Below are 25,030 nucleotides of genomic sequence, written 5' to 3'. Positions count from 1 at the left end.
TCACAAATATACATATCAAAAACAAGCCAAAAAACCCTGGAGGTTGGGCAGTGGCAAGCTTGGCTGAGTGCACACGTTGTCATGCACAAGAGCATGTCAAGTCTTGGCTTCCTGCTTGTAGCGGGGGGAAGCTTCGTGAGTATGAGTGTGAAGCAGTGCTGCTGGTGTCTGTCTCTCTCCCTCTGTATCCCCTCCCCTTCTCAATTTCTCTCTGTCCTATCGAATAAGAGGAAAAGAAAGAAAGAAAGAGAGAAAGAAAGGAAGAGAAAGAAAAAGGGGAAAATGGCCACCAGGAGCAGTGGATTCATCGTGTGGGCACCAAGTCCCAGGGATATTTCTGGTGGCATTAAACAAAGCGGCAGCAGTAGTGATAATAAAAAGCTGCTTAAAGAAAAAGGCAAGGAGGGGCCAGGCGGTGGCGCACCTGGTTAAACGCACACATCACAGTGCACAAGGACCCAGGTCCAAACCCCTGTTCCCCACCTGCAGGGGGAATGCTTCACAAGAGCTGCAGGTGTCTCTCTGTCTCTCTTCTTCTCTATATTCCTCTCCTCTCTTGATTTCTCTGTCTCTAACCAAAAATAAATAATAAAGACAAAAGGAAAAAGGCAAGGCAAATGAGTGGAAAACCATGGCAGCCCTCACAGGATCCTGGGTTGGCCTGGGTGGAAGCTGGGTCTCCTGGGCAGCTCTCTCCACTGTTCTTGGTTACTGCCACAGGGCAGGGCCACTATGGTAGGAGGTGAAGTGACTACTATCCTGTAGTCTCAGGTCCTGGGGGTGGGGGGGCTCTCCATGTTCCTGAGAGGGGAGGGTGAGTAAGAAATCAGTGAACTCAAGGAGAGCCATTCTTCATTCCAGATCTCACAGGAGAGACACCCCATCTGAAGAAGGCTGGCCTGCCTGGCTTGTTGGGGCAGAAGGAAAGAAGAGGGAGAGGAGGGAAGGAGAGAAAGAGAGCTGGAGAGGTCAGGCGCCGGGCTAGCGTGAGGGTGTTTCTTCCCGGGCACGTGCTCTCTGGGTTGGAGAGAACTTGACCAGAGCCAACCTGGGCTGCTGCTTACTCAGTGACGCGGGAGAGAGACCAGGAACTCGTGGTGGAGCGGGAATGCAATGCGTCTTTATTGATCAGAGACAACACCTTTATATCTTTTGAAACGGAAGTGGCAAGTCGGAAAAGGAAATGGCTAGGAAAGGGGGTGGAGAAAAGGAAAGAGCATGCAGGTAGAAAGCTTCCACAGCAGCTGTTGCGAAGGTTTTAACTGGTGGGATTAATTAATACCCTGCAGGTAGGGCGGGTCTCAGGCAAAACAATGATTATGTAAATAGACCACAGTATCATCGATGGAGCAGGGCAGGGGGGCTGCCCGACAGTCAGGTGGGAGGAGGTGGGGGAGGGGATGAAGAGAAGGTGAGGAGGGAGAGATGAGAAAGGAGGTGGAGCCCAACATCCTTGCCCTCTAGCCCCCCCCCCCACAAGACCCTCAGCACTACCACCTGTGTTTCTCTGTCATCACTTCCACTGCCACCATCAGTTTCATATCAACAAGGAGTTTGGAGAACTTTCCAGGGATGGTGCAGGCCAGAGCACAAGGCTTCTGCATCCCCTCAGCCACACGGCAAGGAAGGCCAGCCCACTTCACCATTGAGAAGCAAGGCTCCAAGAGGCTGGCCACTTGCCCAAGGCCACACAGAGAGGACAGGGAAGCAGGTGTGCCTTTCAGCCTTTCCAGGGAGCCCTGGCCTTCACCTGCTCAGGGCTGACCTGGGACTTGTTTCAGGTGTCCAGGTGCAGAGCTGCAGCAGCCAGGGTGTCCCGTCCCGTCTGCTCAGGGAGGCTTACTGCATGTGGTTCCTATTTGCAAGCATGCTGTTTCCTCAAGCCAAAAAGCCATTCTGTTTTCCATTCGAGAAAATATCTCTTTGTGCATCTGATGGTCAGAGCACCACCAAGGAGAGACATGCAGAGCACAAGTGAGAGGGACAGGAACACTTGGACATCCTGATGAAAAGAATCTCAGGATATTTTTTTGGCCTGATCCACTGGGTAGATCATCCCTTCCTTTCTCCTCCCACCCCTTTTCTTTCTCTCTTTCTTTCTTTCTTCCTTTCTTTCTTTCTTTCTTCCCTTTTGTTGCCCTTGTTGTTTTATTGTTGTAGTTATTATTGATGCCATCGTTGTTAGATAGGACAGAGAGAAATGGAGAGAGGAGGGGAAGACAGAGAGGGGGAGAGAAAGACAGACACCTGCAGACCTGCTTCACTGCCTGTGAAGCGACTCGCCTGTAGGGGGGGAGCCGGGGGCTCAAACCGGGATCCTTACACTTGAAATTTAGCATCTGGGGCTGGGTGGTGCATCAGGCTGAGTACACACACTACCATGCACATTACCAGGTTTAAGCCCCTGTCCCCCACCTACAGGGGGGAAGCTTCAAGAGTGGTAAAGCAGGCCTGTAGGTGTCTCTCCTTCTCTCTTCCTTTCTTCTCCCCCTTTCTTCTCTCTCTGTCTTGTGAAATAAAATAGGAAAAAAGAAAGAAAAGAAAGGAAAATAAAAGAAATGGCCTCTGGGAGCAGTGGATTCATAGTACCATCACCAGGCCTCAGTGATGACCCTGGTGGCAATTAAAAATGAAAGAAAGGAAGGAAGAAAAAAGAAAGAAAGAAAGAAAGGGAAGGGGAGGGAGGGAGGGTTGGAGGAAGGAAGGAAATAAAGGGGAAGGGAGGGGCTGGGTGATGGCACACTTGGTTGAGTGCACACACTGCAATGTACAAGGTCCTGGGCTCAAGTCCCTGGTCCCCACCTGCAAAGGGAAAACTTTGTGAGTGGCCAAGCAGTGCTGTCGGTGTCTCTCTGTTTTTCTCCCTCTCTACCTCCCCCTTGCTATTGATTTCTGGCTATCTTTATCCAATAAATAAATAAAGATAATTAAAAAAATTAAAGAAAGAAACTTACTTTAAAATTATTAACTTATTTAATTATATTTACTAGAGCACTGTTCAGCTCTGGTTTATGGTGGTGCAGGGGATTGAACCTGGGACTGTGGAGTCTCAAGCATGAGAGTCTCTTTGCATAACCATTATGCTATCTAGTGCCCCCCCCCACACACACCAGAGAGAAACTAACTTAAGGTCAGTTGTTCACACCTCTTTCACCAAGCTGACGAGGAAAGTGCTGTCTTTCCTTGACATCGTCAGCCTGCACCCAGCCTCCTGTGTCTCCCCATCTCTTCCATAGCCAAGATGCTGCCTGCCAAGGGCTCTTTCTCATCTGCACCCAGAGAGGCAGCAGGTGGACCCTCAGGAGGCTGGAGCTTCAGGAGTGGCCAGGTGGCAGACTGGGGTCCAGGTTCCCAAGCGCAGGAGCCACCTGGCTGGTTTCAGCAGGGCCAGAAGGAAGAGTCATCAGGAGTGTCAGGACAGAGCCGCAGATGCTTCCAAGGGACCTCTGAGCAGGCTGTGCTGACAGGAGCTGCTCTGCCTGCCCAGGTGCTGGGATCCTCTTGGGGAGGGCATGGGCATCTCTTCTTTATCGTTGAGGTCACGCACAGCTTTGGGGCAGCCCTGGCCTGCTCCAAAAAGACTACTTGGCCCCCAGCCTCTGGACCAGCTGTACACTGAGGCCGGGACCCGAAGCAAGTGAGGAAGGCCATCTGGGGTGACAGCCACCCCAGAGCCGGAGGATTTGTCTGCTTGGCCCCTGAATCTATATCCAGACGTCCACCAGCAATTCTCCCCACTCCCACTCCTCCCTGGGTCCTCCCCGTTCTGCCTGCTCCTTCTCTAGGCTCCACTGACCCAGTCCAGCTCTGCGCCCTGCCTGCCTGCCGACTCTATCCAATCCTGACAAGAAGGGGAGGGGTGGCTTGACTCCTCCCTTCCTGCACTCCCTCTGCCCTGCCCCCAAGTCTCTCACTTGTCTTTTTCTGTCATGCCTTCCACCACCACCAGACCATCATCCTCTGTTTGGCAGCCTAATGGGTGAGTCTTCCATTTGCAGAAGCCCCTCTCTGAACCCTCAGTTGGCAGTCGGAAAGCTACAGAGACAACGTGGCTCCTCACAGGCATTTCTCAGAGGACTGAGGGAAAAGTCCGTATGGTCTGGCTTCAGGCTGTTGCTCCTTCTCCCTCAGTCGGCCCCACATGACCCCTGCATGGGGCCTTGCCCCACCCAGGTCTTCAGAAGGCAGCTGACCCTTCCCTACCTCTAAACACTTGCCTGAGGCTGTGCACTCTCCTCCCAGGACTCCCACCACTTGTGAGACCTGTGCTGGTTTTCTTGCTAAATCTGTCTCTTTTATTTAGCATTACTGGATAGAGACAGAGAGAAATCGTGAGGGAAGGGGGAGATAGAGAGGGACAGATAGACACCTGCAGCCCTGCTTCACCACCTGTAGTCCAGATTTCTCCCTGCAGGTGGGGACGAGGGGCTTGAACCCGGGTCCTTGTGCACTGTAGTGTGTGCGTTTGACCAGATGTGCCACCGCCTGAGTCCACTAAATGTCTTTCCAACTACCATTCTGCTCCCTAGGGGCAGACAGTGTGTGTGCTACACCCCAAGCTCCCTCCATGAGCTAGTCGGTGTTTAATATATAATCACTGAATGAGAGAATAAAAGAATGGCTGAATATGAATTACCTGGGGAAAGCTCATTCCCTAAGGGGACCCCTCTTTTTCTTTTCTGTGCTATAGCTGACCGCTCATTTAAGCAGAACTAGACAAGGTGTGCACCAGGCGGTGGTTTTACAGATGCCAAAAGGTCACTGGCTCCAGGCACTGGAAGACTGAATCAGGACCAGCCCAAGACAACGGGAACACAGGAGCCATAATTTAATCGAGTATCTGTCAGCCAATCAGTTATCAATTGCTGAGCAAATATTTACCAAGCCCTTCCCATATGCTTATCTTCAAGTGGAAAGTGAATCAAATCCCACGAGTCCTTCAAAGACCCGGCACCAGTGCATACTCTTCCAGCAAGGCCCTCTGGATTGCATCAGTGGCTATGACCACTTCCTTTGCCCTCTCACTCCTTACTTCCTGCTGAGTCCCCATTTAAGCTGGATCCACTGCAGCCACCAGCTCTTCCTTGCCCCGCCCCCCAGCCCCTGCTTCAGCCCAGGGCTCTTACCTGCAGTGGGGGCGAAGATGTTAAAGATGAGAGGGCAGCCCAAGACCACTGCCTGGCCCCGGGGGGTGGCTGGCCAGCAGGTGAGGTTGTCCCACATCTTGCTGCAGCCTGTGGGTCAAGGCAGAAGACACTCAGTCAGCCTGGCCACCAGCAGCCATGGGGACTGTGCCCACAGGCCCCGACTCTCTTCTCCCCACTCCAGGTTCCACCTTGAGGAGTCTGCAGGCCAACAGGGAAGCCCCCACCCCCACCAGAGCCAGTGCTATAGGAAAGGAGAGGCAGGGCAATAGCTCCAGGGCCTTTAGTGAGGGGTGGATCATCCTCTGGGGGTGTTTCATGTGCTGCAGAAATGGGGAGGCCTTCCCCTGCATTTGGTTGGACAGGTACAAGGGGTACCAGGCAGGCATTCTGCGCGGCTCTTCTTTTTTATTATCTTTATTTATTGGATAGAGACAGAGAGAAATTGAGAGGAAAGGGGAGACAGAGAGGGAGAGAGACAGAGACACCTGCAGCCCTGCTCCACCATTTGCAAAGCTTCCCCCTGCAGGTGGGGACTGGGGGCTTGAACCTGGATCCTTGTGCACAGTAATCTGTGTGCTCAACGAGGTACGCCACCACCTGGCCCCGACTCTTCTATTTTTAAAAACATTATTTTATATAATAGGACAGAGAGAAATTGAGAGGGAAGGGGATATAGAGGACAGAGAGAGAGAGAGAGGTTGAGAGAGGACAGTAGCACTTGTGAAGCTTTCCCCCTGCAGGTAGAGACTGGGTATTTTTTTAGAGTTTTTTTTTCTTTCTTCCTTTCCTTCTTTCTTCCTTTCTGTCTTTCTTCCTTTCTTTCCTTCTTCTTCTTCTTCTTCTCTTTTAAATATTTTGTGTACTTATTTCTAATGAGAGACACAGAGCTACCAGAGCACTGCTCAGCTCTGGTTTATGGTGGTGCTGGGGATTGAACCTGGGACTTTGGAGCCTCAGGCATGAGAGCCTCTGCATAACCATTATGCTGTCTCTCCAGTCCAAGACTGGGATCTTGAACCCAGATCGTTTTTTTTAAAATTTTTTTTATTTTTATTAGAAAGATAGGAGGAGAGAGAGAAAGAACCAGACATTACTCTGGTACATGTGCTGCCGGGGATTGAACTCAGGGTCTCATGCTTGAGAGTCCAATGCTTTATCCACTGTGCCACCTCCCGGACCACCCAAGGTCCTTTAGCATGGTAAGACATGCACTTAACCAGGTCTGAGTAGTTCTGCACAACCATGACTTGTGTGGATCTGAAAAGTTTCCAGTGAGTTACTGGGTAGCCATGTGGGTGAAAAAAAACTTCTTGTAATGATCAGAGTCAAGACTTTTATACTTCACTTAGTGTGGACACAGAGGCACAAACATGAGGGATGAATTACACAGGTCAAACACACATGGAGCTTCTATTAAGAAAGGGGAGAGGGAGTCGGGCGGTAGTGCAGCACAGGTGGCGTAAAGCGCAAGGACTGGCGGAAGGATACTGGCTCCCCACCTACAGGGGAGTCACTTCACAAGTGGTGAAGCAGGTCTGCAGGTGTCTGTCTCTCTCCCCTCTCTCTCCCCCCCCATTTCTCTCTGTCCTATCCAACAATGACATCAATAACAACAACAATAATTAAAAAAAAAACCCAAGGACAACAAAAAGGAATAAGTAAATAAATAAATAAATAAGTAGAAAAGGGAGGGAAGGGGTCAGGAGGTGGTGCCGTCAGTTGAGTGCACATATTACAGAGCACATATCACAGGCTGAAGCACCCGGTCCCCACCTGTGGTGGGGAAGCTTCATGATCCGTGAGGCAAGTACTGCAGTTGTCTCTCTTTCTCTGTATCTGCCCTTTCCACCTTGGTTTCTCTCTGTTTCTATCCAATAAATGAATAAATAAAAATATTTTTAAAAAAAGAGAGAAGGGAGAGAGGACTTGCTTCCTGGTGTTGAGAAATTCATGGAGAGTTGTGGAATATCTTGGAAAGTCATGTTACCCATGCTGGGCTGCTCACAATACCCTAAGTGCGTCATTAATTCAACCACAGTACGAAGCTACTTTTACAGCTCATATATGCCCAGAGTTCATATTTATCAGCACAACCTTCAGACTACATCTTATCATTTATGTGATGATGCCTAAATACGCAGTTTATTTGATTATAAATGACTACTTCCCTTTTTTTTTTGCCTCCAGGGTTATTGCTGGGGCTCAGTGCCTGCACCATGAATCCACTGCTCCTGGAGGCCATTTTTTCCCCTTTTGTTGCCCTTGTTGTTGTAGCCTTGTTGTGGTTATTATTATTGTTGTTGTTGGATGGGACAGAGAGAAATGGAGAGAGGAGGGGAAGACAGAGGTGGGGAGAGAAAGATAGACACCTGCAGACCTGCTTCACCGCCTGTGAAGCGACTCCCCTGCAGGTGGGGAGCCGGGGGCTCGAACCAGGATCCTCTATGCCGGTCCTTGAGCTTTGCGCCACGTGCGCTTAACCCGCTGCGCCACCGCCCGACTCCCACTACTTCCCTTTTTATTTTATGTTAGGGCTACAGCATCCTTAAAAATATGAAGGCAGGAACTGGGTGGTGGCACCCACTTGAGCACACCCATTACCACGTGCAAGGGACCTGGGTTTGAGCCCTGCTCCCCACCTACAGGGGGGACACTTCACCATTGGTGAAGCAGGTCTGCAGGTATATCTGTTTCTTTCTCTCTCCCTCTCTATCTCTACTTCCCTCTCTCAATTTCTATCTGTCTTATCTTATAAAAGTAAAAAGAAATTTTTAAAAAAGGAAAAAATGTCTTTCCAGGAGCAGTGGATTTGTTGTGCAGGCACTGAGCCCCAGTGACAACCTTGGTGGCAATAAATTAAAAAAAGAATGAAGGCATGCCCTGAATTTCACAATATTATATCATAGCAAAGGAGGTTTCAGAAGTTATCCTGAGCAAAAAGGGATGCTGGGTAACGCTGAGGTGATGGGTATTTTGGGGTCTGGGTAGTTACCGAGGGAGCCATACTCACAAGGCAACACGCTGTTCACCCCCATCAGGTGAAATGTGACTGTGTGATAGTGGTCAGGGAGTGCACTTGGAGAAACCCTGACGTGCAGAACTAGCCTCTCCACTGCGTGCTGAGCGGCCTTGCAGGGCCTGGCTGGAGGAGGGGAGCACACTCAGTGGGCTTTCTTTTTTTTTTTTTTAATTTCTTTATTGGGGAATTAATGTTTTACATTCAACAGACAGTAAATACAATAGTTAGTACACGCATAACATTTCCCAGTTTTCCATATAACAGTTCAACCCCCCTAGGTCTTCTGTCATCCTTTTTTTTTTTTAAATAATTTATTTCTTTATTGGGGAATTAATGTTTTACATTCAACAGTAAATACAATAGTTTGTACATGCATAACATTCCCCAGATTCCCATTTAACAATACAACCCCCACTATGTCATTCATCATCTTTCACGGACCTGTATTCTCCCCACCCACCCACCCCAGAGTCTTTTACTTTGGTGTAATACTCCAATTCCAATTTCAGTGGGCTTTCTTAAGGGTCTGCTTCTTTGTTCGTTTGCTGCTGGAGTTTTCACTAGGCCTTAGAGCCTGCATGTTTTGACTGCTCCTGTAGACTTCCTTCTTATTTAAAAAATTTTTTTAGGTAGAGATTGAGAGACAGAGAGGAAAGAGAGACAAAGAGAGGAGAGATACCACAGCACTGCTCCACTGCCCAGAAAGCTTCCTCTGCAGAATCTCCCAAGTGGCCACTGGAAGCTGCAACTGGGGTCCTCTCACACATCGCAAGGGATGCGTTCTACCACGTGAGCTATCGTCCAACCCCTGGGCGTCTGCTTTATTAGGCAGGTGAACATGCCACGCTGCTGTTTTTTTTTTTTTTCCCATGTGGAGGCTGGGCATCCCTGAAGGAGGTTTAATTGTCTCTTTGCAACCCTGCCAGTCCTGTAGATTTGCTCTGGAAACCCAACCCCTCAGCCAAAGTCAACGTGAAGCTGGGCCAAGCCCAGCTCAGCCCAACTCAGCCCAGCTCAGCCCAGCTCAGCCCAGTCCAGCCCAGCTCAGCCCAGTCCAGCCCAGCTCAGCCCAGCTCAGCCCAGTCCAGCCCAGCTCAGCCCAGCTCAGCCCAGCTCAGTCCAGCCCAGCTCAGCCCAGTCCAGATCAGCCCAGCTCAGCCCAGTCCAGTCCAGTCCAGCCCAGCTCAGCCCAGGCCAGTCCAGCCCAGTCCAGCCCAGCCCAGCCCAGCTCAGCCCAGCTCAGCCCAGTCCAGCCCAGCTCAGCCCAGCTCAGCCCAGCTCAGCCCAGCTCAGCCCAGCTCAGTCCAGCCCAGCTCAGCCCAGTCCAGCCCAGCTCAGCCCATCTCAGCCCAGCTCAGCCCAGTCCAGTCCAGCCCAGCTCAGCCCAGCTCAGCCCAGTCCAGCCCAGCTCAGCCCAGCTCAGCCCAGTCCAGCCCAGTCCAGCCCAGCTCAGCCCAGCTCAGCCCAGCTCAGCCCAGCTCAGCCCAGTCCAGCCCAGCTCAGCCCCGCTCAGCCCAGCTCAGCCCAGTCCAGCCCAGCTCAGCCCAGCTCAGCCCAGCTCAGCCCAGCTCAGCCCAGTCCAGCCCAGCTCAGGTCTGAAGGTTCCTGTTTCCCAAGAGAGGGAACTGGGAAGAGGTGCTGGAAGGACATCCCCATTCCGTACAAAGCCTGGGGCCCTGACCACCAGAGTGAGTGGATGGCCGCGAGGGGGATCTTCCAGGGCTGTAGCCGTTGGGCGACCCCTGAAGCTGGAGGGGGAGCAAACCTGGGTCACCAGGGCCTGTGTAGGGACCCCCACCACTTCTACTCCACTCTGTCCCGCAGCTTCTGTGGTTCCCAGCTCCCCCTCCTACTCCTGTGCCAGCCTCTCTGCAGGCAGGTAGGGCCCCTTGAGGTCAAATCTCGCAAACACTCGCGAGCTCTAGGACAGGGCAGACACTGCTCTACCCTCTCAGTGAATGAGTTCCCTGAACCTTCCCACTTGCCAGATGAGTAACTGAGGCCAGTCCGCCCACAGTCACATGGCTGCACCAGCCAGTGCACACTCTCCCTCCCTTGTAGACCCCATGCTTCCCACCCGCAGGATTCTGTTACTGCACCTCCCCTGGGACTGCTGCTCTGTGGGGCTCGGCTTAACTTCTGGGACAGTGCAGGGCGCACACCCTGTGTTGAAGGCCAGCTTTTGTGTCTGGGTCCCAGCCAGACAGTGAGTGCTGTGGCTCTCGGCTGGGGTGCAGCTTGGGGAATGGACTCGGAGTTGGGTGTCTGGCCCTGGATTCAGCTTCTCCAGAGGTGGCACAGAGGAGAGGGAGAGCAGAGAAAAGGCCAGGAAGGTGCTCATGGAATCTCCCCGCCACCAGGGCTGGGCTGTGAGCTGGCACTAGGGTGCAGGTCAGTGAGCAGGGCAGGAGAGTCAAGGGCATGAGGTCAGGGCAGCTTCTTGCAAGTGGCACAGTGGTGGGCGTGGGCTCTCGGAAGGACAGATGTCCTGGGCTGGGCCCCCAGAGTATTCTGTGCGTGTTCACTCCAGGGAATACCCACAGCTGACCCTCACATGTCACCAGGCCCACAGAGATGCAGTGCAGTCCAGGCTGGTGGTGCACTTCCACTGGACCTGCCTCCCCAAGACGAAAGTGGGTCCTCTTATGTCTGGGTGGCAAGGCAGAGGGTAGAGGGCATGGGGGGGGCTTTTGCTGTGCCATTTGATAGGTTTGTGATCATAGGGAGGCATCCTGAGATGTACTGTCAGCACAGGGAAGCACAGACTGACATGCAGACATACGCACATGTATGCTTACTCAAATAGGAAAAGGCCAGAGTGACACAGGCATAACACAATACCCCCAGCTCCCAAACACACAGTGAGTAACGCACCCAGGCACAATGCAACACAGGGACACAGCACACCAGCCAGACACATCCAGACATGTCACATATGCCCCCAACCCACAGAGACACAGAGCTACTGACCCAGAGGCACAACCCTGGATGGGCGTGGACATGCACTGAGCCCCACAGAGAGGCAGACTCACAGCCCACAGCCCTACACCTGCCTTCCTCTGGATACAAGACAGCTGCCTGGTGGCAAAATGTTGGCACCCCACAGGCACCCTGTGCCAGCAGTGACCTCATGGGATCACGCGGGTGGCCTGCCCTTGGGGCCTGGGAGGAATTATAGTGGGACCTAGATCTGGGGTCTGTCCATGATTCTGCCTTGGGGTGTCAACCTTCTGAGGCCTCTCTGCAGTCTGGCTCCTGCCTGCCTGCCCCGAGATGGGGAGGCAACAGGCTGTTTCAGGGCCCTAGGAGACAGGGTCAGCCCTTACTGACAGCCGCTGGAGTCAGGGTCCAGCTGTGACATAAGACACATTCACTCATGCAGCAGGTGGAGGGGCAGGAAAGGGGCACTGAGAGGGGTTATAACCGTCCACTTCAGTGAGAAGGGAGACGTGCTGCTGCTCCCACTCTTTTTATTTATTTATTTAAAATTTTTTATTTATAAAAAGGAAACATTGACAAAACCATAGGATAAGAGGGGTACAACTCCACACATTTCTCACCACCAGACCTCCGCATCCCATCCCCCTCCCTAGATTGCTCCCACTCTTAAAGGAGGCTGTTACATGACTGTGAACTCGGCCTCAGGGGGAGAGGGCACAGGCGGGGGGGAGGCCTGACACACACAGTGGCCTCACTGGACCCAGCCCTTCCTTCCCTCTCACTGGGCCATAAACCCTGTGTCTACCCCCTGACCCTCCACTCCTGTTTCGATGCCTCTAAACTTTCCAGCTTTTCTGCTTCTCCAAGTCCTGAGTCCCTTTGTAAGTCTGACTCAAGCAGTTCCTTTCAAAGCCCTCTGCAATTCCTCCTATTCTCAACAGGGAGCTGTGGTGAGTGTGGGCATCTGGGGCTGTGGGGCAGGGCAGAGCAGAGAGTGCTATCATATGATTTGGTGTCCCTGCCAGGTTTGGGCAGCAGGACCTGAGAGTTATCTGGCACCACCTTCTGCCAGAATGGAGGCCTTCTGGACCCTCCTCATCTCCCCCACCTTCCTCCCCCTCTGGGGAGGAGTCCCTGGGCCCCAGTGCTCAACCTCTGAGTCTGACCTTGACCTTCTGATTATCAGGGTAAGGAACTAATGATTCACCTGACCTGCTGAGAGAGGGTTGGGTGGGGAGGTCAGTCTTTCTCTCTCTCTCTCTGTGTGTGTGTGACAGAGAGAGAGAGAGAGAGACAGACAGACAGACAGACAGACATGAGTGTATTTGTGTGTGCTGGCTGGTGGAGCCCTGAGTTGGGAGGCCTCAGATCCCAGCTCCTCCAGACCTGTGCAGACTAGCTTGGCAGCCCTCATCACTCTACAGCTTCCGCGTTGCTCCTGTGGTGGGCTCTTTCTGTCACCGAGTGTCCTCCCAGCTCCCTAGCAATGGCAATATAACATAATGGCCTAATAGCAGAGTGTGTTTCCTGGGATCACTTTTCCCCTTCTCAGTTCCAACTAGGTTGGGGGCTGAGAAACTACCCCACTCTCCAAGAGAGGCTGGGTCATCCTACTCTGCCACTTGAGGACGACAGGTCCTGAAACAAGTGCAGCCTAGAATGTTCCCAGCTGTGACCATGGACTGTGAACTCAGACTGATGGGGATTCAGAGGTCACACAGGCTCCTGTGCTGACTATGAATAGAAATGGTCCTGAGTCAGGTTGATGGGGTATGTAGTTACTCATATTTACGTATTTTCTTCAAGTTTGGGAGATACTCTTTGCCCTAATCCAGCTTTATAGCCCTATTCCCTATTCTCAACTCTGATATCATCTTCCCAGACAATATTTTTGTCTATCTTTATGTTAACTATGAAATTCTAGCAAAAAGTATGAATGTCATGTGTCCCTAGGAACATACTTAAAATAGACTTCCATATTTTTTTCCACCTAAAGTTCCTATTGTTATCTGCTCTATTCCTACTTTTTGGTTCTTGTTCATTAATCATTTTCTTTTTTTTTTTTATTTGCCTCCAGGGTTATTGCTGGGGCTCAGTGCCTAAACCATGAATCCACTACTCCTGGAGGCCACTGTTTTCCCCTTTTGTTGCCCTTGTTGTTGTAGCCTTGTGTTATTATTGTTGTTGTTGATGTCATTCGTTGTTGGATAGGACAGAGAGAAATGGAGAGAGGAGGGGAAGACAGAGAGGGGGAGAGAAAGACAGACACCTGCATACCTGCTTTACCACCTGTGAAGCAACTCCCCTGCAGGTGGGGAGCCAGGGGCTCGAACTGGGATCCTTACGCAGGTCCTTGTACTTTGTGCCGTGTGCGCTTAACCTGCTGCGCTACTGCCCGACCCACTCATTAATCATTTCTTCTGCTTTATATCTTATTGTCTTTCAGCTACTAAGTTGCAGAACCTATCATGATTCCATCCTGACTTCCCTGGGTGGTTGTGTCCTAGAACCTCTCTGGAGCCTTGACAGGGAAAGACATTAGAGAAAGACAGAAACAGGCTGGGGTAGGGATTCACCTGCCAACACCCATGTCCACTGGAGAAGCAATTACAGAAGCCATAACTCCCACCTTCTGCACTCCAGAAAGAATTTTGTTGGTGTACTGCACTAAAGTAAAAGACACTAGGGTGGGTGGCGGGGGAGGGTTCAGGTCCTGGAAGATGATGGCAGAGGACCTAGTAGGGGTTGTATTGTTATGTGGAAAACTGGGAAATGTTACGCATGTACAAACTACTGTATTTACTGTTGACTGTAAAACATTAATACACCAATAAAAATAAATGAAAAAGAAATTAAAAAGATAAAAGACAACCATAGAAAGAAAAAAAAATTGGTCCATACTCCCAGAAGGGGTGAAATGATAAGGGGAAGATGACCAGAGGGCTCTGAACTCCAACTCCATTGGGACCTGGACAGAGAAGAGGAAAAAAACAAAGACTTCAGAAGTAGTAATAGGTGTAAGTGTGACTTAGAAAGGAAGAGACGGCAGGGCCATAAACAAAAAAACCAACAAAGGCAAACATGTAAATATAGATAGGTATAGAAATGATAATCAACCCACATCTATGACCTTGGGAGAACTACTGTAGCTTCCAGTGGTGGGGATGGGAATACAGAACTCTGGTGGTAGGAATGGTTCAGAATTATATCCCCATTATCTTATAATTTTGTAAATCAATATTAAGTCACTAGTAAAATTAAAAAAAAAAACATTGGTGGTATAGAATGAAAAGTCCTATGTGACTTGAGGATATCAGTGACAACTAAGGATTTTTAGTCCCATATGTGAAACAAAGAGAGGAATCTTTGCAAGTTATTGAAATTGATTTTCATGTCACCTTTATTTGTACTGGCTTCCTTAGCTTGTCTTCCTAATGTTAATCATGCCTATGATAAATAAAGGTGATGTAGCACTGTGATTAATGTACAGGGGTGAAAAAAAAGGATGCAGGACAGTACCCACCATTGAGTTACTCAACCTTCCCTTGGGCTGAGCTGGGCATTGTGAGCCTCATGGTGGCAGGCCTCCACCCCAGCACTCTAGGCCCCTATTCAGGGTGGGCTGGCTGCAGGGGCATCATCTCTGCTTTTCTAACAGAAAAGAGCGAGGGACCGCTGAAGGCAGAGCTGATGTCATTCACTTTTCAGAGCCCCACATTAGCACGGCTGACCTGGGGTAGGTGACAGGAACATGGAGGTCTATTAGCCTCTTGCTGTTTCCACCAGGACCCCAACTCTTCCCAGAACCCTCTCCTCACTACCCAGTGGTTCCCAGGTGCCACCCTGAGCCGACAAATGTGGGCTCTGGATCCAGGCTTGTGCTGTGAAGAGTGGGTCTCTCTGGGGGGTCTGCAGCACCTTTGGGAGGCCTTACCTATGGTCTCATTCTCCAGCTGGGCCTCCTCCAAGCACTGCTTGTGCTGCACCTCAATCATCTTCAGGTAGATGCACTCCTCCCGCTGCAGCCCGATTGCCTGGCCACCCTGGGGACGGAAGCAGGGAAGGACCTGTCAACATCCTTCATGAGTCCATGGCCCACCTCTTGGGTAGACTCCAGCAGCACAGGGCAGAGCCTGCCCAGTCCCTGAGTTGACTCAAGTTCCAGACTGCAGCCCAATCCCACACCCAGACAGAAGCCAACTCTAGTCCCTGGCTGAGACTTGACATTGATGTGAATCTGACTCCAAACTTGTCCTTTGTTCCCAGATCTCAGTCTGCCTTGAGGACCTCCTCGTGGCTTCCTGGTGCCCACCCCTCCCCCGCAGTGTTGCAGCTATGACAACTTTGTGTGTGAGTGGCACAATTCTAGACTAGAGAGGGCCTGGCCCTCTGGACTCCATTGTTGTCCATCTAGGATTGTAAACCCTCTGTCCCAGCCTCAGTCTCTGTGGATGAGTGTGTGTGTGTGTGTGTGTGTGTGTGTGTGTGTGTGTGTGTGAAGCTGGTGCTACCTTGTCTTACAGACTTGGACTCTTAACTTTGGATTATGGGGCCAAACCTTGGTGGGCTCCAGGTGCCCCTTAGTCCCTGCCCCCATTCTAGGAAGTCTCAACTGCTTCTCTTGGTGACTCAAAAAGTTTATTCCTTCCTCTCTTTCTTTTAAGATCCCCTCTCCTTTTCTTTATTTAATAGAGAGAAATTGAGTGGGAAGGGGGAGATATAGCCTGGGAAATGGACACTGACCCTTCTCGTCCCTCATCTGCCTTGTTCTTAACTTTAAAAAATATTTATTGGGGGGGTTAATGGTTTACAGTCAACAGTAAAATACAGTAGTTTGTACATGCGTAACATTTCCACATAACAACATAACCCCCACTAGGTCCTCTGCCATCATGTTCCAGGTCCTGAACCCTCCCCCCCATCCCCAGAGTCTTTGACTTTGGTGCAACACACCAGCTCCAGTCCAAGTTCTGCTTTGTGCTTTCCCTCTGATGTTGTTTCTCAACTTCTGCCTGTGAATGGGATCATCCCATATTAATCCTTTTTTCTTCCCCCCCCCCTTTTGTTGCCCTTGTTGTTGTAGCCTTGTTGTGGTTATTATTGTTGTTGATGTCATTGTTGGATATAGGATAGAGAGAAATGGAGAGAGGAGGGGAAGACATGGAGAGAGGGGGAGAGAAAGACAGACACCTGCAGACCTGCTTCACCGCCTGTGAAGCGACTCCCCTGCAGGTGGGGAGCCGGGGGCTCAAACTGGGATCCTTACGCCGGTCCCTGCGCATTGTGCCACGTGCGCTTAACCTGCTGTGCTACTGCCTGACCTCTCCTTCTGTTTCTTTTTTCTTTTAATTTTAATTTCTTTATTGGGGGATTAATGTTTTACATTTGACAGTAAATACAATCGTTTGTACATGCATAACATTTCTCAGTTTTCCACATAACAGTACACCCCCCACTAGGTCCTCTGTCATCCTTTTTGGACCTGTACTCTCCCTACCACCCACCCCAGAGTCTTTTACTTTGGTGCAACACACCAGCTCCAGTTGAGGTTCTACTTGTGTTTTCTCTTCTGATCTTGTTTTTCAACTTCTGCCTGAGAGTGAGATCATCCCATATTCATCTTTCTGTTTCTGACTTAATATCACTTCACATGATTTCTTCAAGCTCCATCCAAGATGGGCTGAAAAAGTTCTAAGTAAGTTAACCTTACTAAGGGACAGGTTGAAGCTGGACAGCCAAAGACGTCACAGCAGAGTCCTTTCCACCTCAATAGTCCTCTCCTCTGCTGTGGGAAGTTTTGGAGGGGCCTCACTGTGTTGGAGGTTCTCACCAGCTGATTTTCTCATATGTAACTAAGCACTGTGGCTGACCTAGCCCAGTCCCAAGGGGGCAGTTTCTTTGTCCTGGGTGCCTTTCAGACAAGGCCTCTGAGCACCCAGAACTCACTCTCTGTGTGCTGTGGCCTGGGAGCCACAGTTAACATGAACACTGCATGGGACCATTAACTTTACTATCCAGTTGGGGGGTAAAGACACTAACTGGAGAGTCGGGCGGTAGCACAGCGGGTTAAGCGCACGTGGCGCAAAGCGCAAGGACCCGGCATAAGGATCCCGGTTTGAGCCCCTGGCTCCCCACCTGCAGGGAGTCACTTCACAAGCAGTGAAGCAGGTCTGCATGTATCTATCTTTCTCTCCCCCTCTCTGTCTTCTCCTCCTCTCTCCATTTCTCTCTGTCCTATCCATTAACGACAACATCAATAACAACAGCAACAATAAAAACAAGGGCAACGAAAGGGAAAATAAATAAATAAAAAAATTTTAAAAAGACACTAACTGGTAAATAATTTAAAGAAAAAAAATTAAACTGGTACTTGCATGCCTGAAGTGCCCAAGATTGTAGACTTTGGAAAACAGAGAGGAGCAATGAAAAAAACAATCTAGGTTTCTCTCTTTCATTCTTTGTATGCTGTCCAGGGACTCAGGGTGGGGACAGGGGGACACTGGCACAGGGGTAGGCATGTGAGTCTGAGTGATAATTGCCCAGGAACAGCCAGAAACAGCACAGAGCCTTGAGAGCAGGCACCACCCTTGGCACTAACATGTGCCAGAGCGGAACAGTATGTTGGTCTCTATCTTTCTCTCTGTGTGCCATGATAATAAATCCAATCTTGGAAAAAAAAAACTGAGGGCAAAGACCAAAAATAATTTATTTCATATGAGATAGGGTTTCACAGGAAAAAACAGAGAAGTCAGAGCACCAAAGGTACACAGATTGCTGGGGATGGAACCAGGAGCCTCAGCCATGTAAGTCCTGTGCCTTCCCAGCTGAGTTATTTCCCTGGCTACTGGGAAACCATTTCAAACTTGTTCGGCTGAGGAGTTGGGTGGTTATGCACCTGGTTGAGTGCACACTTCCCACCTGTAGGGGGGGGCGATTCATGAGCAGTGAAGCAGGTCTGTAGGTGTCTATCTTTCTCTCTTCTTCTCTGTATCCTCCCCTCCTCTCTCTGAGTTATTTTTTCCTTTTACAAATTCATAATTTTATTCAATAGGACAGAGATAAATTGAAAGGGAAGGGGAGATAGGGAGAAAGAAAGCAGCTTCACTGCTTGTGAAGCTTTCCTACTGCAGGTGTGGAACCAGGGCTCCAGCCTGGGTCCTTGCCCGTAGTACTATGTACTCTTAACTGGGTCCACCCCCCCATCCCCAATTCCTCTCTGCCTTATAAAATAAAGTGATAAAAAGGAAAAAATGGCCATTAGGAGCAGTGGTTTCATAGTGCTGGCACTGAGCCCCAGTGATACTCTGGTGGCAAAAACCAAACAAACAAAAACCTAAACTTGTTTTGTTGAAATTAATGTGGATATAGCATGGGGAGGGATGTATTTACTTGTATGGGTGTTTAAAAGAAAAGGTAAGGGACTGGGGAGACAGCATAATAGTTATGCAAAGAGACTTTTATAAAGCCTTAAGTTCTGAGGCCCCAGAGTCAATCCCCAGTACCACCATAAGCCAGAGCTAAACTGTGCTCTGGTCTCTCTCTCTCTCTCTCTCTCTCTCTCTCTCTCTCTCTCTCTCTCATTAAAACAAGTATAATAATTTAAAAAAATACAAGCTATGAGCCTTAAAGGGAATGTTATGCTCTGATCTCTTTGGGGTCATATAGAGCTATTCAGACTAGAAGGAAATTATTATCTCGAGGGGACTATGCTTGGTACATCCTGTTCAGACACAAGTAGTGTGATGGACAGAGATCCCTGTGGTGGCCTATCCAGAGAACCTTCTACTCTGGGGATAGGCTACTCTGGCTTGTGTCCTACTGTTAGCTTATTTTGCTTGTGTGGAGTATATTTTCTCCCAAGTACCTTTTTGGCCCCATCATCCACCAGCAACAGGTTTCATTCTGCCTGCTGGAAACTTTCCCAGCCTGCCTCTCTTCCCTATCCTTACTCTCACCAACCTGCAACATTGTGGTGTGAAGTGGACGTCTATTATTGCTGCCTTTTTGCAATGACATGTTCTCATCTCTATCAGGAAAACCAGCTCATTTCCCAGTCCAAGTCTAAGGAGATCTGATGAATCCTTTTCCAGGGGCTCAACAGGTGATTCCATTTGAACTGGTCAGGGCATTTCTGGCCGTAGTCCTGCCTGGCACGTGGCCCAAGTCAATACGCTCAAAACCAGGAGACTCACTTCTGGGGCTCTGGATTAAATAATTAGGCGAGTGGATTTGTTCTTTTCCACTGGACTGGAAACCTCGGAGGATGCATGGGCCACCAGCATGTTGCCAACTGGGACACACTGGCAAATGTCACACAGCTGAAGGCAGAGTAGAGAGATGGGGGCAGGGGTAGATAGCATAATGGTTATGCAAAGAGACTCTCATGCCTGAGGCTCCAAAGTCCCAGGTTCAATCCCCTGCACCACCATAAACCAGAGCTGAGCAGTGTTCTGGTTAAAAAAAAAAAAAACCACAAAACTGTAAAAAAAAAAAAAAAAGAGTAGCGAGATGGAGAAAAGCTGGGTCCTCTTAACACTGTCTGAACCCTGACGGCAGGCACCTAAAACACGCCTACTTGAGCGACATCAATACTTTGTTCTATGGCTTGAAGGAATTGAGTCTAGACTTATATTCTGAGGAGAGGACAATGGGTGCCTTCACTTGCTGGATGAACCCTCTTAAGCTAGGACTACGGTCATGACACTTGCCAAGAGATGGTTATTTTCTAGTCACCAAAGGCATCAAAGGATTTCTGACAGGGTCAACCTGATACTCTTTGAGGGTAGAAGGGTATCAGGCCACCTTCTCTGGTCAGCTCTGTTCCTTAGTCCCGGTCACAGAGTCTTTCCTGAGAGGCAATTTGCAGAGGTGGGGCCGAGCCACCAGGGCTACCTGGGACCCAGGAGTGTCTGAATAAAGGGTCATGGTCTGGTAGATGAAATCCTGTCTTTGCCACAAGATTTTGGAATGCTGAACCTCATCTGGAAAAGGGTAGAGGAAACAGAAGCCCCAAGAAGGGCCTGAGGTCATCCAGCAAATGCACATTCCCAGATGGGACCTAAGTCTATGAGCACTAGTCTGGATTCCATCAATCTCTCCATGACCACTTCTTGGGCCATCTGGTCAACCATTGCCCTTTGGGAGCTAGGGCTAGGGCAGCTCCCTCTAGCCCTTATCACTGAGGAATTCAGGCATACTTTGGACTTCCTCTTTCACTTATTTCCTTATTCTAAACATCCTCATTATTTCTCTGGACTCAGATGCACAAAGTTGAAAAATTTCCAAATGGATACAGGCGAGCCTACTGAGCTTGGGAAAGATTCCTGGGTAGTAGTTAGTTGTGGTGTGGGTTTCCTAAAAAATAGTGTTAGAGGTGGACCTTTGAGCATGTACAAGAGTTTGACAAGCAGAGGTACAGTAAGAGCATTCCAGAGAGTTATGGACAGTGTATGCAGAAGCATGGAGATGCCTAATAACTGTAAGGTTATAAGAAGTCTGGTGGGGCTGCAGTGAGCAACCCCGAGGCACCAGGGCACATGATGGGAGATGTAGGCCTTACTGGCTCCTGCCTAGACAGAGGTCTCAGCAGGCAGTCCTACCACCTGCAACCTGAAGCATCTTTGTAAGAACTGCAACACCACTTTCACTCCCCTCCAATTGCTGTCGGTCTTCATAGCTTAAATCCACACCTCAAAACTGGCATCGCCGGGCCTTCTTAACCACAGCGCTGCCTATTCCTCTCAACTTGCTTCCTGATGCCCAATGCAGAAAAGGGAAAACGGTTTTCTTCCAAGCCCTCACCCTGTCCCATGTTGGGCTCAGCTCCAGGTGAGTGTCAAGGGAGCTGGACCACATCGTTGGGTTGAGGTGGGCCTGGATCCCCAACACTTTCTCTGAATATGTTTCCTTTTAAAATCTTTTTTTTATATTTATTTATTTACTCCCTTTTGTTGTCCTTGTTGTTTTATTGTTGTAGTTATTATTGATGTCATCGTTGTTGGATAGGACAGAGAGAAATGGAGAGAGGAGGGGAAGACAGAGAGGGGGAGAAAAGATAGATACGTGCAGACCTGCTTCAAAGCTTGTGAAATGACTCCCCTGCAGGTGGGGAGCCGGGGGCTCGAACCAGGATCCTTATGCCAGTCCTTGCACTTTGTGCCACGTGTGCTTAACCCACAGCACTACCGCCCAACTCCCCTCAAAATCTTTTTTACTTTATTTATTATTGGATAGAGTCAGAGAGAAATTGAAAGAGGAGAGGAAGACAGAGAGGGTAAGAGAAAATGAGGGTAGACAGCATGATGGTTATGCAAAGAGACTCTTGGGCCTGAGGCTCCAAAGTCCCAGGTTCAATCCTCCACACCACCATAAACCAGAGCTGATCAGTGCTCTGGTTAAAAAAAAATACAAATACAAAAACAACAACAACAAACCAAACCAAACCACAACAAAACTTCCCCCCTGCAGCCCTGCCTTACCACACGAGAAGCTTTCCCCCTGAAGGTGGGGATCAGGGGCTTGAACCCAGGTCCTTGTGCACTGTAATGTGTGCATTTAACCAGGTGCGCCGCCACTCAGCCCCCAACACTTTCTCTGTAACAGAGTGCTCTGGAAGCCAGGAAGGGCCTGGCTCAGGCATTGTCAGGGGGTGTCCAATTCCCCCAAGGGAAGCTTGATAGCTCCTGGCCTGGAGTCAGAAACCCCACACTGTCCAGAGTCCTAAAACATGGTGGAAGGAGCAACAGAAGCAGTGTGGAGGAGTGTGAAAGGCAGCTGGCCTCTAAGAGGGCTCTAAAATGGGGCAGCAGGTGACAGACACTAGGTGAGACTGGAAAAAATACTTCCTGTCTGCAAGTGACCAGGCACTAAACATCACTGTTAACCAAATGAGGGCTTTTTTCTTTTTTCCTCCCTGGTGCATTGGAGGAAGTGGGGAGTGGGGAGAAGGAAGCAGGGGACTTGGGAATGTTCCCCCTTATGCCATACCCCATCAGTATCTTATATCTTTTGATTAGTTGTAGATCCTGTCATTTAACTAATGGGGCAAAGGAGAGACACAGGTAGAAACTGAGGCCCCCGAGAGACAGCAGTGCTCGCACAACCCGCCTTCCCAGGCTACCTGCTTCATTTTGTCTCTTGAATGTGGAACAATAAAAACACGGGCAACAAAATGGGAAAAATGGCTTCATATAGTGCAGGCATTGAACCCCAGTGATAACCCTGGAGGCAAAAAAGAAAGAAAGAGAGAAAGAAAGATATAGGACAAGAACAAAGTGGGGTGGGGGGACAGGAATGCAGGTTGAATCTAGGAGTCACAGGACAGAGGAGACATTTGCTCCCAGTTTTGCAGAAGGTTCTAGAGGCAGCTGGAATGAAAGCCCATCTCACTGTGGAGGAGCATGTGGGAGCCTGCTGGGGTGACAGGAACATGTGACCACTTGGTCTAGGATATGGCTGTATGTCCTCTGAGCTGTCACTTCAGATGGGTACACTTTGCTAATTAGGAAATATTTCTGCAGCATGTGACCCAATCATTAACTTTTTAGAAGAAGTAGCTTTTATTAGTGAGATGGAGTGAGACCCATACGTTCTGGAGTCTCCAGACTCTGAAGTGCCATAGTTCTGCAAAAGACTTCCAAGCCTGAGGTTCCCAGGTTCAATTCCCAGCACCACCATGACCGTAGTTGAGCAGGGCTCTGGTCTTTCTCTGTACTTCTCTCATTAAAGTAAAATGTTTTGGAAAGATAGAAAGCTGGGGTGTGTTGGGAGCTGAAGAAGAGGGGGGATATCAGAAGGTAGTCTTGTGCTTGAGGCAAGAAAGAACTTTCCACAGCCCAGAGTGGTCCCAGGACAAGATCCCGGGGCTCCTGTCTAAGGGCCCTTCTTGGAAGATGTGCTGGAAGCAGAGGATGCTGTGGTGAGGGCTGGCCACAGAGAGGCAGAATAAGCACCCAGCATGTCTGCTCTGCCCCCTGGGAGTCATCCTGGGCACTCATGCGGAGAGAGGGCTCAGTTTACAAGCATGGTGTCAGTGGGTGGCGCTGGCAGTGGAGTCACCAGCACCAGCAGTCACGGAGTAGTGTGTCCTCGACTCACAGAGCAAGGCTGCTGCCAAGTTCCCCTTCTCTGATGACCACAGCACAGGAAGAATTTGTTTCTCAGCTAGCAGAAGGTGTCTCCTGAAAGCTGGTACCTTTATGCCTTTATGAACCTTAATGGGGGTGGAGCATAGAAGAACTGGGTCCAGTCCAGTGAGACCCAGCCCCACGCTCACCCACTCCTTCTGCTCTCTGCACAGCCCCTCATGACACTGGGCAGGAAGGCTTTTTTAAAATAAAATTTAAAAATATTTATTTATTTATTTTCCCTTTTGTTGCCCTTGTTGTTGTTTTTTGTTGTTGTTGTAGTTATTATGGTTGTTATTGATGTCGTCGTTGTTGGATAGGACAGAGAGAAATGGAGAGAGGAGGGGAAGACAGAGGGGGGAGAGAAAGATAGACACCTGCAGACCTGCTTCACTGCCTGTGAAGCGACTCCCCTGCAGGTGGGGAGCTGGGGGCTCGAACCGGGATCCTTATGCCGGTCCTTGTGCTTTGTGCCACGTGCGCCTAACCCACTGTGCTACTGTCCAACTCCCGCAGGAAGGCTTTTATGATAAGGTCAGCCCCTCCAACGGTAGGTAACACCTCTCATCGGCAGGGATTGATTACGTGCTGCTTGGTGCTGTCTGGATTTAGCCACTCAGGTCTTGCTGCAGATGCAGTCTGGTGTGCTGACAGTCTCCTACTTGGATAGGACAGTGTCCTTTGGTTTTTAGAGATGCAACTTAAAATAATTTGGGATAGAAGGTCGTGATGCCTATAATTTCCTTTTAAAGTACGTTAGTTAAAACAGCAAATGATGCAAATTATAATGTTAAAGGTTACTATTTGTCAAGTCCAGGAAGTGGGAGGGAGGGACCAGTGCTAGTAATTCCTCTGCAGCCATTCTGTTGAGTGTTTGTTTCCACGTTCACTATGTATTCTTTCTACTTTAAAAAATATGTTTGAATGTTCAACAATTTGTTTGGCTTTGTATGTTAACTCTCTTTTCAGCCACCAGGTTCTAGATGCTAGCAGGATGCTGACCAGACAACCCCACCAATGTGTCCTGGAGCTCCACTTCCCCAGAGCCTCACCCCACTAGGGAAAGAGAGAGGCAGACTGGGAGTATGGATCGACCTGTCAACACCCATGTTCAGTGGGAAAGGAATTACAGAAGCCAGACCTTCCACCTTCTGCATCCCACAATGACCTTGGGTCCATACTCCCAGAGGGATAAAGAATAGGAAAGCTGGGGCAGGTGGTGGCGCACCTGGTTGAGCACACCTATCACAATACACAAGGACCAGGGTTCGAGCCCCCAGTCCTCACCTGCAGGGGGAAAGCTTTATAAGTGGTCAAGCAGGGCTGCAGGTGTCTCTCTGTCTCTCTCCCTCTCTATCACCCCCTTCCCTCTTGATTTTGGGCTGTTTCTATCCAATAAATAAAGATAATAAAAATTTTAAAAAAAGAATAGGAAAGCTATCAGGGGAGGGGATGGGATATGGAGATCTGGTGGTGGGAATTGTGTGGAGTTGTACCCCTCTTATCCTATGATTTTGTCAATGATTACTTTTTATAAATAAAAAACTAAAAAAATGTATTTGAAAAGGACAACTATTGAGAACCTTTACTAGAATCATCAAACAAATAAATGCAGTAAGACTTAAGGTTAACTTAGACCTCACTAAAATCTGAAGTGTACTTCCTCCCTAATTTGAGGCCAGACCCCACAAACCTAATACTGGTTTGGATACAATAATTGATAATGATTCAGCAACTGGGAGAAAGTCTAAACACATCAAATAAAGAAAGGACTACAATTCTAGATAAGGGCAAGAGAC

General features: G+C 49.5%; 1 protein-coding gene across 2 annotated transcripts in view; it reads right to left on the bottom strand.

The window, feature by feature from the left end:
• The window catches only part of VIPR1 (vasoactive intestinal peptide receptor 1), a 46,392-nt gene that overhangs the window by 15,359 nt on the left and 6,003 nt on the right, over positions 1-25,030 (bottom strand). For both annotated transcript variants that reach the window (XM_007517404.3, XM_016185801.2), the window contains exons 2-3: positions 15,041-15,149; positions 5,127-5,234 (exon numbers count right to left, since the gene is read on the bottom strand). In XM_007517404.3, coding sequence (XP_007517466.2) covers positions 5,127-5,234; positions 15,041-15,149 — 217 coding nt within the window. The remainder of the gene's footprint in view (positions 1-5,126; positions 5,235-15,040; positions 15,150-25,030) is intronic.

Source organism: Erinaceus europaeus, chromosome 21 (assembly GCF_950295315.1).
Source record: "Erinaceus europaeus chromosome 21, mEriEur2.1, whole genome shotgun sequence".
In the NCBI taxonomy this organism is placed as follows: Eukaryota; Metazoa; Chordata; class Mammalia; order Eulipotyphla; family Erinaceidae; genus Erinaceus; species Erinaceus europaeus.
Note: the sequence above shows the minus strand (reverse complement) of the source record. Positions and strands in the feature narration are given on the sequence as shown.